The sequence below is a fragment of the Rissa tridactyla genome, chromosome 2 (genome assembly GCF_028500815.1).
Source record: "Rissa tridactyla isolate bRisTri1 chromosome 2, bRisTri1.patW.cur.20221130, whole genome shotgun sequence".
Taxonomy (NCBI): Eukaryota; Metazoa; Chordata; class Aves; order Charadriiformes; family Laridae; genus Rissa; species Rissa tridactyla.
In genome coordinates, this window is record NC_071467.1 from 167,006,851 (window position 1) to 167,024,952 (window position 18,102).

Here is an 18,102-nt window from a genome sequence, read left to right on the forward strand (position 1 = left end):
GTAGCCGACGTTGTGTGTGTGTGTGTCCCCCCCACCCCCAACCCGGCTCTCGCTCCCCGTTTCGCCGGCAAAAACCAAACCAGGGACGGCTCCTGCACCGGGGTCCTCCGCCGTTAACGAGGATGGGAGATTAATTACATCCTGATCCAGCCCCCTTCCCCCCCCCCCCCCCACCCCCCACACCCCCAAAAAAAAAACCTCTTCCGGAACCGACGGTCAGGATCCAGGCACTGCTGCTGCGGGGGGTCTCTCCGGGAGGGTGCGGGGTTGTTCTTTCCCCCCCCCCCCGTCTCCCGTCCTCCCCGGCTCGCTCTCAGGAGGAATCGCGGTCCATGCTGCACCCCAGGGCTTCGATGTCGTTGCTGATGTGGGAGATCATTCGGTCCCACTCGTCCTCCTCGGAAGGACGGATTGGTCATCCGAGCTGCCGGCAGCGCCGTTGCCGTTGGTGGTGGAATTGGAGGTGGTGCTGAGCGTCCGCCTGTACCTCCCGAAACTGTCCGTGATGATGCCCCGGCCGTCCTTCACCCCGATGGTCTCCAGGAAGTTCTCAAAGTGTTGGCTGTCCTTCTCCGGGATGAAGGGCCGAAGACCTGGGAAGAAAACAGGAGGAGAAAAACCGTTAGCGTGGTCGTGCGTTTCGGACGGGCACGGAGGGAGGGGGAGAGGCCTGGGCAGGATTCCTCACGGATGTGCTCAGCTGCCTGAAATTCCCCGGGGCTTCCGAGCCTCCCAGCCGCAATGTCCCACCCCAGCTCCCCAAAAATGCACAGGGCTCAGCGGAGGAGCCTGTTTCGGGGGTGGGGGGGGACGGGGACCCCTGAGTCTCCAGCTTTGTGGCCCGATCTCCCATTCCTACTCCGCGAACCGCCCGCCGAGGATAAAATCCGGCTAAAGCGGGATTTTTTTTTAAATTTAATTTTTTTTCCAAGCTCAAAAGTCTCGTCTGCGAACTCCTCCCCGAAACACATTCCTTGGCTTTACCGAGCTTAGGGCTGTGGTGGCAGCGGGAGCATCCGTCCCCTCTCGGGGGGGGTGTCACCCCCTGCCAAGCGGAGATGGGCAGCGGGTTAGGATCCCACTAACCCGATCCTCCCTCCAGGATTTGGAGTAACTCGCGCCTTTTTCTCTGCGATTAGAGGCAGGGGGAGAGTCCTCAAGAGCAAGCGTTTCAGCTAAGACTTCTTAAACGTGTTTTTTTTTGTCTTTTTTTGTCTTTTTTTTTTTTTCTCCTTCCAGATGGGCCCGCTCCAGCTGCAATCCCGGGGCAGCTGCCAGGCTGAGCATCGTCTGTTTCTCTCCCTCCACCCTCCACGGTGCGTGTCCTTAGGGCCAAAAAATGAGATTAACACCCCCCCCACCCCGCCCCCCCAACGCCCCTTCCCAGAGCCAGTCACTACCCAAACCGCTGGGAAGAAAACCCTGGGTGCTCCGAGAAGGGTTGGACTCGATCTTAATGGTCTTTTCCAACCAAAAGTGAGTCTGAAAACTGAAAGAAAAGCCTTTCCATGCGGTTCCCAGCCTGGCCGGAGCCCGGGCAGGAGGTTTGCTGCTCCTCACCTCTCTTGTCTCGCGCCTCCCAAGAGAGCACGGCTCCGGTGCTACTGCCCAGCTGGGAAAAGTCGGGATCCGCGGTTTCGGTGACACGCAGCCGCTATAAAATCAGCTTCCCAGCACAGTGACCCCGCCGGTGCACCGGCTTCGGTACGGGTGACACGAAAAGGGAGGCGGCTGCGTGCGCGCGAGGCTGAAAGAAAACGCCTTTGTGCTGCGCCGCTGGATCCCCGGGACAAAGGGAAGAGAAGGCGGCTGGCGGAGAGCTCGCCGGGAGCTGCCCTTCTTCCAGGCGGCAGGCTCTCAGCAGCTCTGCTTTTAAAAGAGGGTGAAAACACGCAGCGTCGCGTCTTGCCAACGCGAGGCATCTCCCTGTTTGAAAGCTTTCCCCCCCTACACCCCGCTGCCCCCACCCCCCGAGCGCTGGGGCAGGGACAGCTGAGCCCCTGCCCACCCCGTGGCTGGAGGAGAGACACCACGTCAGGCCCCCGCGCTCCTGTCCCAACCCCGGATTCAGATTATTAAAGCCAAAATCGAATCAAGGAGTTTGGGCAGGAGGGACTTAAAGAGCCCCTGAGGCTCCTTTTAATGAAGGGGAATGAAAGAGTCTCGTTAGAATAGAATCCTAGAACAGAATCATGGAATCGTCTAGGTTGGAAGGGACCTCTAAGATCATCGAGTCCAACCGTTAGCGCAGCCCTGCCGAGCCCACCACTACCCCACGTCCCTCAGCACCGTGTCTGCCCGGCTTTTAAATCCCCCCCAGGGATGGCGACTCCAAGGATTTTTCCCCTGCCAGGGTGTGCACCTTCCCTCCAGGACGGTGAAGTCCCCTCCAGGGAAAGCAGGTTCAATCCGCTTGGATAAACCATAGAATCACAGGCTGGTTTGGGTGGGGAAGGGACCTTAAAGACCATCTCGTTCCAAACCCCCTGCCCTGGCAGGGACACCTCCCCCAGCCCAGGTTGCTCCAAGCCCCGTCCAACCTGGCCTTGAACCCCTCCAGGGATGGGGCAGCCACAGCTTCTCGGGGCAACCTGGGCCAGGGGCTCACCACCCTCACAGCCAACAATTTCTGCCTCACATCTCATCTCAGTCTCCCTCTGTCAGTGGAAACCCTTCCCCCTCGTCCCATGGCTCCCCTCCCTGCTCCAGAGTCCCTCCCCAGCTTTCCTGGAGCCCCTTGAGGGACTGGAAGGGGCTCCAAGGTCTCCCGGAGCCTTCTCTTCTCCAGGCTGAACCCCCCCAGCTCTCTCAGCCTGTCCTCACAGCAGAGGGGCTCCAGCCCTCGGATCATCACAAATGACGCATCCAACAGCAGCATTGCCTGGTGTCAGGGACCAGAACCCTCTCTTTTACTACCAGCAGGCCTGGAAAAACCTGGAGGCTGGTCTGGAGGAGGTACCCAGGCTCCCTCTGCAGTCCGGAGGAAGAGGTGAGCACCTCAAGAGACGACTCTGAGATGGGGGCCTGAGTTAGACGGACCCAGCTGCCCTCAGAGAGAGGTATAACAGAATTGTAGAATGGTTTGGGTTGGAAGGGACCTTTAAAGCCCATCCAGTTCCACCCCCTGCCCTGGGCAGGGACACCTCCACCAGCCCAGGTTGCTCCAAGCCCCGTCCAACCTGCCCTTGAACCCCTCCAGGGATGGGGCAGCCACAGCTTCTCTGGGCAACCTGGGCCAGGGGCTCACCACCTTCACAGCAAACAATTTCTTCCCAATATCCAATCTAAATCCACCCTCTTTCAGTTTGAGGCCTTTACCCTGTGTCCTACCATTACACTCCCTGATCCAGAGTCCCTCCCCACCCTTCCTGTAGGCCCCCCCTTAGGGACTGGAAGGTCTAATGGTCTCCCCCGGAGCCTTCTCTTCTCCAGGCTGAACCCCCCCAGCTCTCTCAGCTGTCCCCACAGCAGAGGGGCTCCAGCCCTCTGATCATCAAAGGAGATGATGGATTGTACCTCAAAGGAGAGACGGATTGAGATGTTCCTCCTCGCTTGGTGGCACCCCAAGGAACCTTTGTGCCACCCACATCCCATCAGGCTGCCCAAGCGGAAGGTCAATGCCTCAGCGATCGGTACCAGGCGGGTCACGAGGGCTCAGGAGAAGACAGATGCCAGCTCTCCCACTCCGGTTGGTTATCCACGATGAATCCCTGGCCCCTGACACTCACCTAAGAGCAGGAACTTCCTGCTGTCCCCGTAGAGCTGCTTCAAGTTGATGCAGAATTCATGGATCGAAGCCCGTTGCGATACTCGTGTAGGAGCATCGCGAACTGCTGGATCTCTTGGACGAGAGTTTCGTTCGGAGCTGCGGAAGAGAAGCACAACCGCAAACATCACTGATGATTTTTTTTTTGTTTGTTTGGTTTTTTTTTTAGGAGGAAGAGAGGACAGGAAGCCCGGGAACGGCGTTCACCAGGTTTTTATTGCTATTTGACATGAGCTGCAAGTCATGAGCAGCTCATCCCGATGGAAAAGCAGGACGGGCTGGTGCAATCCGCTGCTGAGCTGGCAGCTTTCGTAACGGGGACAACGCGGGGACCGTGACTCATGAAGTGAGGGACCTGGCGCGCCGTGGATGGCGTGACATGCCCGAAAGCTGTGACAGGGGATATGGGAGTGGGGATAATCCTGCAGGAGAAGGATGTGAGCCCAGGGCCGGATCCGTGAGGCCTCTCTGAGCACAATTTGTAGGAGGGGAGGTTTAGGATGGATATTAGGAACAATTTCTTCCCGGAAAGGGTTGCGGAGCTTTGGAACAGGCTGCCCAGGGCAGTGGTGGAGTCGCCATCCCTGGAGGGATTTAAAAGCCGGGCAGACGTGGTGCCGAGGGACGTGGTTTTGGCAGCGTTGGGTTGATGGTTGGACTCGATGATCTTAAAGGTCTTTTCCAACCTAGACGATTCTATAATTCTACGAAAAAGAGGAGGATGGGCTCTTCCTACACCAGCACGGGCTCATGTCTGCACGCCGAGGTCACGATCCAAATCCAAGAGCACTCAAACACCCTAAAGGGAAGAAAACCCCCTCAACCCTGTCCTGCAAGCCAAGGGCACCCTACCGTCATCATATAGTCCTGGAGCAGCTCTGTCGCCGTGGTGCTCAGCTCGCTCTCGCTGACTGTCTTAATGTGTGGAGACTGTTGCGTGGAGAAGGACGAGGGGGAGTTGTCACCCGCATCCAAGGTTTCTGGAAAGGAACTGAAAGGCAAACAGACCGTGAGTCCTCCAGAGCTCCTCGGGCACCTTCCGCATCGCCGTCGCCGGCAGTTGTGGCTCAGGAGGGCCTGGAAGGGTGGAGAGGGACGTGGAGACTGGGCGCTCTCTGCAATAAGGCTGGCAGCCTCCTGCTCCGGAGGGCATCCGAAGCGTCCCACCGCGCGGAGGACTTGAACTACATTGGTACGGTGACCCGCTGAAAACGAAGCCCTACGTGGGCATCGACCCCGCCCCGACTGCGTTCTCGTTTTGGAACAGTGTGGGGGGGAAAAGATCTCAAACCACCTTATTTTGGCGTTAAATGGGAAATTTTCAAACAGTGAATTTTAAACGACTGGTTTGGGTGTCAGGTTTTCAGCCCGCAAACGCTACCGACTTTTCAGGGGTCACCAACTCAGGAGGCAAAAACGCTTCCAAAATGAAGGTGTGACGGGGAAAACGTTTCTCCCGACTCCAGATGGACTTCACCAAGGCAAACGAGCCGGGCGAACGCTGCATCCCCGCTTTGCTGGTGCAGGGGATGCACGTTCGGTGCGTACGTGACCCGCTCTGGGAACCCACGGTGGCAGAACAATTCGGCGGCAGACGCTGCGGAGGCAGGGACCACGGCACCGCACGCGGACAGTAAAAACACCGTCCCGTGTTTCAGCCAGACTGAGCAGAAGCTTTTCAATGTGCAGATGGCAGCAGTTCCTGCTCTGGGGGCTTTAAAGCCGGCAGCGAGGCCGCACTAATCAGCGCCACGTTTACACTTACAAAGTGCTTGCTTCCGTTTCGTAAGATTCCTTAACGTCCACTTTTGTCGAAGAGTCGTCTGCAAGGAAAACATGCGAGACAGGGGAGTTCGAGACGTTTTGCCCAGCCCGTGCCCTACACAAACACACTGATTTCCGACTCGGCTTTCACAGCGGGGAGGGGAGAGCCAGCGGGGTTGAGACGATGCTGAGCGGCGCTGGGTCCGCACCGGAGACAGGCTCAGCGGAGATGCAGAACCGCAGAGGGATGGTATCATTAAGCGCCCGCGCCCCCCGTGAACGGAGAAGCAAAGGGTTTGGGGGACAAGGATGATGGCTGGTGTACCACAGCCCAGCTGGGGAAACACCTGCAGGCAGGAGACAGCTCTCCTGCCCTCCCAACTCACAGGCATTTAAAGCAGAGGAGGGTTGGTTTTTTTTTCCAATACCCTGCAGGAGGGAAGCCAGCGGGCTGGCTCTGACCTCATGCGGTGGCAGGAGGAGAGGTGACGGACGTTGGTGAAGATGGGGAGAGACCAGAAACCCTCAGCCTCCTGGGCTGCATCCCCAGCAGCGTGGGCAGCGGGGCGAGGGCGGGGGGATTCTGCCCCTCTGCTCCGCTCTGGGGAGACCCCCCTGCAGTGCTGCCTCCAGCGCTGGGGCCTCAGCACAGGAGAGACACGGAGCTGTTGGAGCGGGGCCAGAGGAGGCCCCGGAGATGCTGGGAGGGCTGGAGCCCCTCTGCTGTGGGGACAGGCTGAGAGAGCTGGGGGGGTTCAGCCTGGAGAAGAGAAGGCTCTGCGGAGACCTTCCAGTCCCTCAAGGGGCTCCAGGAAAGCTGGGGAGGGACTCTGGAGCAGGGAGGGGAGCCATGGGACGAGGGGGAAGGGTTTTCCACTGAGAGAGGGGAGATTGAGATGAGATATTGGGCAGAAATTGTTGGCTGTGAGGGGGGTGAGCCCTTGGCCCAGGTTGCCCAGAGAAGCTGTGGCTGCCCCATCCCTGGAGGGGTTCAAGGGCAGGTTGGACGGGGCTTGGAGCAACCTGGGCTGGTGGGAGGTGTCCCTGCCCAGGGCAGGGGGTGGCGCTGGATGGTCTTTAAGGTCCCTTCCAACCCAAACCATCCTGTGATTCTATGACCCTCAGACAGAGTAAGAAAGAGGCAAACGGGGAGAGCAGGGATTTACCGCTATGTAAGGACATGTGCCGCGTCGGCGTGGATGCCCCATCAAATATTGCTCTGTCCAAGAAGTCTATCGTGGACTCAGTGTAAACAATCTGGAAGACTTGGCTGAGAAGTGAGCACAGCTCCTCGGCAGTCACCTGGGGAGGGAGCAAAGAAGGGTTGGTGCAAGGCAAAAGCCACCACAGTGGCCCTTCTCTTCATCTCCCTACGGTGGGCACGCCGTGTGGGCCAGCAGTGTGCTGTGTTTGTCCTCCCAGCGAGGACAAGAAACCCACTTGTCCAAGATCCAGGACACGGCGCGACCCGCAGGGTCTCCAGGGCTGGAGGTGGCAAACCTGAAATCTCGTTGCTGCCTCCTCTGAGCTTCTCTTTGGTGCCAGAGGAGACCAGCTCCTGAGATGTATCACCCCTCATCACCCTCCCATACAGCCAGAGAAACATCCCAGCCCTTTTCAACCGGCCAGTCCCAAGCAATAGGAGATCGGATGCTCTCTCTCATCAACTCACAGCTATTAATTAGCACCCAGATTTCATGCCGATGCTCTGTCCTACACCTCCGTTCAGCTCCCTGGGGCTTTGGCTACATAACCTACATCCCAAATCGGTGCAGGCACCCCAGAGAGCGTTAGAGACAAAAACAAGGCGAGCAAAACTCCACCTTAAAGGCAAAGGGTTCCCGCTGTAGAAGCGGGAGCACGGAGGTCGAGATGAAAATCTCTGGATCCGGATACAGGATGAAACAAATTTCCAGGTCAGCGTGAAGAAAATGCCCCAGTTAGCAAAGTTCTATCGTGGGAGAGATCCAGTTGTCTTCGTGGATTCCTTCTGCTGGAGAAGGCACTGCGCAGCAGGCACCACCATCAAGGAAAAACCATTTTCTGGTACCTTCTCCTGTCCAAACCAGGTCCCAGGGTTGGGGCAGGGACCCGGTTTTCTCCTCCAGGTAGCACCTCATGAGCCAGCAAAGCCCAGCCCACACCCTGCAGTCTTAAAACTGGGCCTTTGTGTGTGTCACACAACCTACGGTGTAAGCATCTGGTCACGTAACAGAGGGAACACTTGGTGAGAGCAAGATGAAGCCACCCTGGGGCTGGTGGCTCTCCTGAGAGGTTGCAGCCACCCTGGTCTAAGAGCCAGAAAATCTCCCAGTAACCCCAGTCCCAGCGTTGTCGCAATCAGAGAGTGACTCCGGAGGCCACCCCAACGCAGGACGGACTTTTAATGGAGTGTTTTGAGTCTTACTTTGTTCTCCGTAGCCAGGACCACCAAGCAACAAGCTTCGACGGGAACCACCCCGCTCTCAGACAGCGAGCCCGAAGTCAGGGCTTTGGAGCTCTCGGCGCAGAGACTCTGGCTTGGGGAGATCCCGGGATCCTGAGCTGAGAAAATGAAAAGTCGTGAGGGGAAGGTCGAGCCAAGGAAGGGACCAGCAAGGAGACGTGGCACGGCGAGCTGCCCCCCGAGCAGGTCGCGTGCGGGGAGCGCAAAATCCCTCCCAAAGCAGGAGAGCAGAGGGTCCCGCAGCCGGGAGGAGGGAGCTCTCGGGAGCCCGGTAACTCCTACCTGAACACTGCACGGGGCTAAAGTCTTTGAAAATGAAAAACCCGTAATTTAGAGCCAGTTTCTGACAACTCTGTAAATCGCCGGCTTCATTTCCACGGCTGAGCCAGCCTCAGAAATCCACCAGCAGAATTACAGCCTGCTTAAGTCACTTACTCCTTTATTCTCTCAACTGTCCTTTGCTGTCACGGGGTTTATAATCCGATAAGTCTCTGTCATTACATCCTCTAAGTGGCTCAGCCTTCCCCGTAACACTCCAGCCCAAAACCACGCAGGTTTGACACACGCCGAGCTGCCGGGGATGGATTCGAGGCCCTCCCCGGGTATCACCAGAAGTGAGGTGTGGTGGAAGCGGTGGGTATCACCCCGGTTATTCAACACAGGCATTTAGACACCCAGCACCGCGACGAAATCCTCCCGGCAACCCGCACAAGGGTCGCAAAGAGCAGGGCAGGTCTGACACACACGGGGACCAAGCTGGAGGAGCTGCCTCTACCCATTCTCCTTGCTTTTCCTCCTTGCTCCCATCCACAGAGGACCCCGCAGACCGGAGCAGGACGGGCAGCGCAGGATAAACTACTACACCTTAAAGATCCCAAACTTTCCTACAAGTCGGTAAATGACAGCTCTCGTTGGTGTGGTTGTTGGCGGAGGACAGGCTACAGGAGGAATTTCTAAGCCGTACGCGAGCCCGCCGTTCATCTCCAGACACAACCCAACGTCCTTCGTCTCCCCCAACACGCTCGCTCCTCTGCCAGTCACAGCACCCTCGGGGGAACATGCGTGAACTCAGTCCTTCCTCCGCGGCCCCCCCAAGAAAGGACGGACCGAAACAACTCAAGGCAGGAGACTAGATATAAGAAGAATATCGTACGCTGAGGGTGGAGGGACACTGGCCTAGGTTGCCTAGAGAGGTGGTGGTGGATGCCCCCATCCCTGGAAACATCCAAGGTCAGGTTGGACGGGGCTTTGAGCAACCTCGTCTAGTTCATAGAGTCATAGAATGCGTTGGGTTGGAAGGGACCTTTGAAGGTCATCTAGTCCAACATCTTCAACTAGATCAGGTCGCTCAGAGCCTCATCAAGCCTGGCCTTGGATGCCTCCAGGGATGGGGCCTCCACCACCTCTCTGGGCAACCTGTGCCAGTGTTTCACCACCCTCGTTGTGAAGAACTTCTTCCTAATGTCTAATCTAGACCTCCCCTGCTCTAGTTTCAAACCATCGCCCCTTGGGAATGTTGAAGATGTCCCTGCTCACGGCAGGGGGTTGGACTAGATGGCCTGTAAAGGTCCCTTCCCACCCAAACCATTCCGTGATTCTATGAAGGACACCGATTATTTTGCTCTGTTCTCACCCAACATCACCTTTGTCCTGTTTTGGGTCAGGCTGTCTGCCGTCCTCCACGAGGGTGATACTGGCTGCAGTGGGACTCAGCCCCACAACCCCAAAACACACGGCAACCCCGAAACACGAGGCTACAGCCGGCCCGTGCTGGCCACAACCTACCTGTTTTCAGCACGACCAAGTGAGAGGAGTCATCTCGGATGTAGGAAACGGATGCGATGTCGTGGATGGGGACCCTGAGGATGAGATCTTCTCCATCCCTCCACACCAGCTTGATGTTGTAGGCAGAGAGACTGATGACAGCATCGTGTTCTTGGGTCAGCTGCCCCGGGAGCTGGTGCGCCCTCTAAAATAAACGTATTTCCACTGCTGGGTTGAACTGTTTCCCTTTTGGTAACAGTCTGGTAACGGGCTTCCCTCCCACGGGATGGAGGAGAAGAGTCAGAGCAGGACCGAACCCCGAGGAGCTCCACAAGCCTTTTTTTTTTTCTCCATCCACATTAGATAGAGACTACACAAAGTGGGTCGTACAGCAGGCTGAGCGCTCACCTTTGCGTTATCGATCAAATGCAGGATTTCCGTGCGGCTGGAGGGATTCAGGTACCCTGGGATGGATGTGAGTTGACCTAAATACTGGAAAAGAAGAACCGAACCGTTACCACATCGCGTACACCCTAAGCACGTCCGTGAACACCATAAGAGGGACACCACCAACTCAGCGCAAAGGGCCGGCGCCCCAAGCCCCTGTTTAGAAAGTGCTAAATGCACCTCCATAGGGAAGATGTCTCATGCCTTTAAGTTATCGTGATGCTATATATCTATATATCTATATATATCTTGATATAGAGAGAGCAGGAGTCTTGAGAGGAGCGGCTGAGGGAGCTGGGGGTGTTCAGCCTGGAGAAAAGGGGGCTGAGGGGAGACCTTCTTGCTCTCCACAACTGCCTGAAAGGAGGGAGTAGCCAGGGGGGGTCGGGCTCTCCTCCCACGTAATGAACGATGGCATGAGGGGAAATGCCCTCAAGTTGCGCCAGGGGAGGTTTAGGATGGATATTGGGAAAAATTTCTTCCCGGAAAGGGTTGTCGAGCGTTGGAAGAGGCTGCCCAGGGCAGGGGTGGAGTCGCCATCCCTGGGGGGATTTAAAAGCCAGGCAGACGCGGTGCTGAGGGACGCGGGGTAGTGGTGGGCTTGGCAGGGCTGGGTCAATGGTCGGACTTGATGATCTTAAAGGTCTTCTCCAACCTAGCTGACTCTATCTAGAATCATGGAATCACATAGTTATATACGAGCCCCGGCCAGGCAGAAGTTACCTTCACTTCTTTCTCGATGTAGTCGTTCAGCAGCACGTCCGGCTCGACGCGGTCAGGCAGGGACACCACCACCGTATGCAGAGGCCGTCTCTCCGTAACCTTCTCCTGGGCTTTTTTATCCCGACCTTTTTCGCCCTTCAGGAAGACTCGTTTGAAAGGAGACACTATTCCAGGCTGAGGAGAGAAAGGGAAACACCGGGTTAAGGGCGAGAGAGAGATTTTCTGCACCAAAATGGGGGGAAACCGGCAGCACCCACTGCCCAGTGCTCCTCCAGCCTGTCCATCTGCGCTCTCAGCCTGGTTTTACCAGCCCCAACCACCCGGTGGTCAGGCTGGTTTTAGAGCTACGAATCCACAAGTGCAAGATCTTCCACTGAAAAGCCCTTTCCCACAACATGTTGCAAGAAGAACATAAGCGCTGCTAAGCTCCTTTGACCAAAACAGGATAATTTTTCATGTAAAGTCATGATGTCCAACCTTTCAGTTAAGAAAAACCAACAAATATATACTCAGATTAAGAGGTGTAACAGTGAGCGTGCCATGGCCACGCACAAAACCAGGAGGCTTCCTCCTCACCTCGGTGCAATTTTTTATTTCACCCAAGCATTTGCAGCGAGGAACTCGAAGAGATGCTGCCAACTTGTCTGAGGTCTCCAGGGAGACCCACGAACGTGAGTGCAGGACCCAGGAGATGACCTTTCCTGGGAAAAACAGGTCTTTGCGGTTCGTGAACCATTGAGTGGTGGGTTTGGAAGAACATCGGAGCCAACACGACTCCAGCCGGCAGCAGCGTGCACACACGGGCTCCCAGCTATAGAGGGAGCATCACCACCGTCCTTCTACCACTGTTCTTCTACCGTCATGGGGCGGGCAGCCCCGGAACGCTGCACGCCCAGAGGCTGTCACGGCAGAGCCAACCCGTGGTAGATTCCCATCAAGCTCCACAACAGCTTGCCTGATGGATAAATGACCGGGACTGTGTGCAAACTTCTCCAATGCCAAGTTTAGCAGCTCAAATGGAAGTTTTGAAGTAGGGAGATCCAATGCTTGGGATTCATAGAATCATGGAATGGTTAGAGTTGGAAGGGACTTTAAAGACCATCTCGTTCCAACCCCCGGCCCTGGGCAGGGACACCTCCCACCACACCACGTTGCTCCAAGCCCCGTCCTTGAACCCCTCCAGGGATGGGGCAGCCACAGCTTCTCGGGGCAACCTGGGCCAGGGGCTCACCACCCTCACAGCAAAGAATTTCTGCCTCACATCTCATCTCAGTCTCCCCTCTGTCAGTGGAAAACCCTTCCCCCTCGTCCCATGGCTCCCCTCCCTGATCCAGAGTCCCTCCCCAGCTTTCCTGGAGCCTCTTGAGGGACTGGAAGGGGCTGGAAGGTCTCCCCGGAGCCTTTTCTTCTCCAGGCTGAACCCCCCCAGCTCTCTCAGCCTGTCCCCACAGCAGAGGGGCTCCAGCCCTCCCAGCATCTCCGGGGCCTCCTCTGGCCCCGCTCCAACAGCTCCGTGTCTCTCCTGTTCCGAGGCCCCGGAGCTGGAGGCAGCACTGCAGGGGGGTCTCCCCAGAGCCGAGCAGAGGGGCAGAATCCGTCTGCCCCGTCCCACGGCAGCGATGCTCTCTGCTTCCCACCCCTCAGGACAACCGTGCTTTGGCTTCCCTGATTCTCACAGGCGAGAAAAAGGACTGTACGATCTGCAGAGGCAGAAAAGATGCTTCGAAAGGAGAATTAATTACATACAGACCTGCTCAGAAAAGTGTGCAAAAAACCTCAAAGAGCTGCAGCCACCAGCAAATTCAGCTCATCTCTTGCTGCCGTCCACTGCGGTACCTCACCTTGGAAACCACCGTCAAGAACTGCTGCGAACCCTTCACCTAAACCACAAAAACCTTGACGTAGGACAATATATTTAATGCCACCACCATGTCACCTACTCCCAGCGGCGTCCCTCCCCGCACAGCCGTGTGCAGGTGCACGCGTGGGACCTGCTGCCACCGGGCAGCTTCAGCCTCTCTCGCTGCTTTTCTCAACGTAGACGAGAGTGAAAAGATCTACAGGAACAAGAGAGACGGAAGCCAGACCGAAAGAATTTTGAAACTATTATACTAGGATGGGAAATTGGGATGGAAAAGCTCCTGGTTGAATAGCGTTCACCAAATCCCAGAGCGAACCAGGCATCGCAAGGACGATGGGGACAGCCCGGCCTTAAATTACCTCCCTTGGACCAGGGAGATAAAAATAGAGCGAGTTTATAGGACAAATGGGATAGAAAATGACAGCTACACGGCGCTGGCCTCATCGAACAGCTCTGCCTTCCCAGTGGCAGGAGCAGCGCGGCCCAGCGCTGCAGATTTTAGGGGCAGGATCCGTCCCTTCACCCGGGGTCCCGAAACGGAGCATCACCCTGCGCCGTGCAACCCAGCCGGCTCCTGCCCAGGGGTTGGGAGACTGTTCCTGGCTCCAGAAAGAAGAAAATCCTGAAAGAAACGGGGCTCAACCCCGGCTCTGCCACCCCAACTACAAGGGTGTCCGACCCCAAACCTGGGCTGCCGGTGCGGAAAGGTCTCATTCCACCAGCACCTTTTAGGAATTAAAAGCAGGGAGATGCAGAAATCCAGCGCCAGGGTCAGGGCTGTACAACGGTCCATCCCCCTCCACCAGCCGGTCTCTGGCTCGATTCACCTCTCCCAGCCCAATCCGTACGGAGCAAACCAGAAGAAACTCTTGCTTTTCCCTGGAGGATGCCGGCAGCCTCCATAGGGCTGGGAAGATGCTCCAGACGGAGTCCCCGCCACCCCGAGCCCCATAGGGAGGATTTGGGGAGCCCAAATCCCAGGCGGAGGCGTCCCCCGGCGTGACGCAACGCGGAACAACAGCTTCTCCATTTCTGGCAGATGATCTAAAAGCGGCACCTACCTCGTTCTCCATCAAAATACTCGGCCACGGAGAGCAGAACCAAACCCTGCCGGCGCGGAACCCTTGGTGCTTTCACCGAAAGCAACCTCCCGGGGGCTAGAGAAGCTGCGACCCTCGTCTCGGGGGGCTTCCGAAGGGGTTGGCAAAGCCACCAGCTTTCATTCGCCTGCCGGCTCGCGGCCAGGAAGTGCGATAACCGCAGTTTCCTTCTGTTAGACGCAGCAAGAGCGACAAAACATTGCTGTTGGTTAAGAATCGGCGAGGTTTGGCAGCAACGGGGCCGGGCGCGAGGCGCAGAAGCCCGTTTCGCAAAGCTCGATCCCGTTCCTGAATCCTGCACCCCTAAAAGCCCTGGAAACTCCCCCCAAAAAACTTTGCCGCTACAGCCTGGACTCGCCCCCGGGGTTGGAAATATCCCTAGCCCACGGGAGTCTTCAACCCTGGTTTCTCCTCCGAGTTTCAGAGCTACTTTGATCTCCGAGGTCCAACAACATTTATCGAGACCGAGGGCTGTAAAGCTTTTTTAGGGGCCATATTTTGAGTCTCGAAGTTTCCCGTTAGAAAAACGAAGCTCGGAAATGGGGGTAAGAGCTCCCTGCCTGAGCCAAGGCCTCCCAGGAGGCACTTTGGGAGAGCACCAAGTGTTCCAGCGAGCCTTGCCGGGCTCCAACGCCAGCCCAAGAGTCAGGCTCAGAGGATTAATGACAGCAAGCCGCTAATTTCCCAGACGGAGAATCAAATTAAAAAAGGGCAAAGGCGGTGATTTCCCCAATGGAATCCACCCATCGAGCAGAAGCAAGAAGGAGGCTGGTTGAAGAAGCACCCGAAGACCTACACCCAGCAGATCACCATCTCAGGATGCAAGTGAACTCCTCCGGCACACCGTTGGGGAAGAAAAGGATCCCATTTCTCCTTAAAATCCATAAAATCAAAGTTTGTTTTCTTTTTTCCCCCACAACTCCTTGCCCACAACTGCAATCCCTGAAGGTGATTTCCCAGCCCACCTCCCCGCGAGGTGGTCACGAGTCATCTCCTGCGGCAGAACTTGAGCATCTGCTGCAAAAGCCACCGGCATGGGGAGCAGAGCTCAGCAAAAAGACCATCCCAGCTGCCAGGAGCTCATTCCCACACCCTCCACGGTTTGCTTCTCAAAAGCATTTACGCCTTGAAGTCAGGAGAAGAGGCGGAGAAGGGGTTACGTGAAGACCTTGTGCCAAGCAGGACATGGCATTTCATGCAGAGCTGCAGCTCTTGGCAGAGGTCGGGCCAACGTGGTCACTCCTCAGGGCCTCCAGTTCCGAAATTCAGGAGGAAAACAGGCATTTTGTCCACTTAACGAGGCATTTAAGACTTGACTAATTGAGAGAGAGCATCTGAAAGCTGGGTTTAACCCGCCAGGCCAGACGGACAGGGAAAGGCATGGCATCGGGCAGGGGAGGGGGCTCTAAGAGCAGCAGATGGGCTTTGGTTGGATTTTTTTGGGAGACCCAACTCACCCAATGTACGTTCACATACGTTTGAACGAGGAACACTGGTGAGGAACCGGGATGGAGCACGTCCCACCAGTCTCCACCAAAACCACCCCAGGACCAGGACACATGGCTCTGGTGGGTGCCAAGGACCGGCTGCCACCAGGCTCCAGGGACCTCCTGGCCATGGCCAACCCTTCCTTGGATTCGGTGGCCCAGGTGGAAGAGGTCACCTTCCACTGGTGGTAGAGGTCAAGCCACCCGCTGCTGCTCCAGGGGCTGCAAATTCAGTGGAAATAGGACAAACACCCAGGAAAAAGCCCATGAGACCAGCCTTAGCCGGGGGCCTAAGCCCCCAGCGTAGGTTGCACACGGCCATGAGCTGTCAGGAGAGAAATGGAGACACGGCACGGTCCAGAGAACCCCTCACCATCCTGAGCTCACATCTGCGTCGGGCTGATTCGTCCTTCTGATGCCATCTCAACCCTTTTGCGCAGAAAGCCCTGGGCGCAGGACGGGCCAGGGGAGGCTGCTGAGCCAGTACTTAATCTCAGGGAAGACGGCCTGACCCATCCCCAAACCTTCAAGATGCTCTTCAAGAAGGAAGCTCCATGCTCTCCTCCCCTCGAAAGCTCTCCAGGTGACTGGGGTTGCAAGGAATTAAACCAAAGGCGTTTGTACCCTCATCAATACCCTGGGAAAGCGCTTGCAGCTCTCTGCACTCTCCCAACACGGACACTTCAAAACCCACTTTATTTGGCACCCCAAAGAAGGAGCCCCCACCCTCAGGGGGCAAGAGCGGGGCTCTCCCGGTGTAAGCACGGCGGTCTCCGGTCCCATCAGAGGTAGGACGAGCGACGAGGTGCACCGTCCCCTTGCTGCTGGGAAATAATCGGGGTCCCCTGGATCATCAGCAACACCCACTTCAGTAGGAAGAATTTAGGGAAAATTAGGGAAAAAGGAACGATTTACACGTCATCTAGACCATTATTACTCCAGCTGGAGCTTCAAGGGTTGTTTTGTTGGTTTTTTTTAAAATTTATTAGGCTGCTTTCACTTGTTTGTATCCATCCAAAAATCGATGAGGTCTTGGACAGCCCCTTTAAATGAGCCGAACACAAAGGAGAAAGAGCATCCCTCTCCTTCGGAGCGGAAACCGCCGCTTAATCCCCTCGAGTGGATTATCTCAAATGCAAATGTGTAAGGCTAATTCTCCCCCAGCATCTGCTTGGAGATTAAGGGAGGCCGAGTTCTGAACAGCCACCCAGTGCCGCTGCTGGCCAGGACATCCCCAAGGACAGCCTGCATCCCAAATCCAGTTATCCTGTTCCTAAAGGGATGCGGGACACATTGGTAAAGCCAGAAAGCTTTCCTAGAGAGCTGCCGGCAGCCCCCCAGGACCAGGCTATGTCTCCGAGCATATCAGAAAGCCAACCGGGAGCGTACCGACGACGCGCAGGCTCGGCGCAGGAAGCATCTGCACAAAGGCAGCGCGTGATGATGGCAGCGGGTGAAATAATAAACCGAGCCCAACGAGGCTCCGGGTCAGCTCGCCGCCAGCGGAGGAAACGAGGGAAGGAAGAAAAGGAGGACGGCGGCGCGCGTGGAAGGGCAAGAAGTCACGGGAGGCGCCTGTAATAACGAAACGTGAAACCAAGCAAGAAAACCCACATTCAGCACGTTTAGAGATGACTTGGCTGTTCAGAAGTGAACTCCAACTAGCCTCCAGCGTGGAGATGCCAGGGAAACACAGGTTCTCTGGGTTTGGCTGTGCCTGGGCACGGCTGGAGCCTGGACCAGGCTCCGCAGAGCCAGCCACCACGGTACCGGCCACATCCTGATGGCAAGAGGTGGTTCGTGGCCAAATGGCTTCCTGTTCCTCAGCCTGGTGGCCAAAATAAGCCCTAACGGCCTTGTTTGGCTCTGCCTGAGCAAGGCGGGTCCCCGTCCAGGCGGCGAATTGTTCAGGGGCCTTCTCGATCCCTTTAGCCCAACACAAAATCGCTCAGACAATTAAACACCAGCTCAACTCCTGACCCTGATGGGGTTACAGCAACGGCAAATACCCCGCTGCCTCGGGAACAGACCTTCCACAGCCCCTAACTGCTGGATTTCTCCACCCCTCCATCCTTAACAGCCAGGTCTGTATGGCAGCGTCACACATTTAGGGGCAGAGAGACTTGGCCAAGAGCACTGGGGGGAAGGAGAGGGTCCAGGCAGGCTTTGAGCATCTCCAAGGATGGAGAACCTGCGGCCTCCAGGCCAGCCCGTCCAGTGTTTGACCATCCTCACGCTAAAGAAAGTTTATTATGGTCAAATACAAGTCCCCGTGTTTCAGTTTGTGGCCGTAGCCTCTTGTCCTGACACTGGTCACCACTGGGAAGAGCCTGGATCCTCCTTCTTTTTCTTCATTGCCCCTATAAGGCATTTATATACATTAATAAGATCCCCTTGAGCCTCCTCCCAGCTCTCTCAGCCTTTCCTCCTACGCGAGATGCTCCCAGCCCTTCACCATCTGCTGGATTCACTCCAGTACACCCCCATCTCTTGTACTGGAAGCCCAGTGCTCTAGGGGATCACCTCCTAGCAGGAGGCTGGTGGCCATCCCTGTCACGAGGACACGTTGCTGGCTCACGCTCACCTTGGTGTCCACCAGGACCTTCTCCAGCCCTGGATGTGAACAAGGCAAGAGGACTCAACCAAGGACCAGGAGCAGCTACGGACACTCAGATGGCTGTGACGTTTTCTAGATCATCCTGTCCCTGTAATTAGGTTTATTTTGACTTGGCCGGTACTCAAGC

General features: G+C 56.5%; 1 protein-coding gene across 1 annotated transcript in view; it reads right to left on the reverse strand.

The window, feature by feature from the left end:
• Positions 1-194: 194 nt before the first annotated feature.
• CCM2 (CCM2 scaffold protein) overlaps positions 195-18,102 on the reverse strand; it is a 41,648-nt gene continuing 23,740 nt past the window's right edge. Inside the window, 12 exon segments of the mRNA XM_054192048.1 lie at positions 195-408; positions 411-593; positions 3,729-3,797; positions 3,800-3,847; positions 3,850-3,865; positions 4,619-4,757; positions 5,532-5,589; positions 6,697-6,832; positions 7,938-8,074; positions 9,762-9,945; positions 10,149-10,232; positions 10,911-11,084. Coding sequence (XP_054048023.1) covers positions 314-408; positions 411-593; positions 3,729-3,797; positions 3,800-3,847; positions 3,850-3,865; positions 4,619-4,757; positions 5,532-5,589; positions 6,697-6,832; positions 7,938-8,074; positions 9,762-9,945; positions 10,149-10,232; positions 10,911-11,084 — 1,323 coding nt within the window. The 3' untranslated portion in view covers positions 195-313.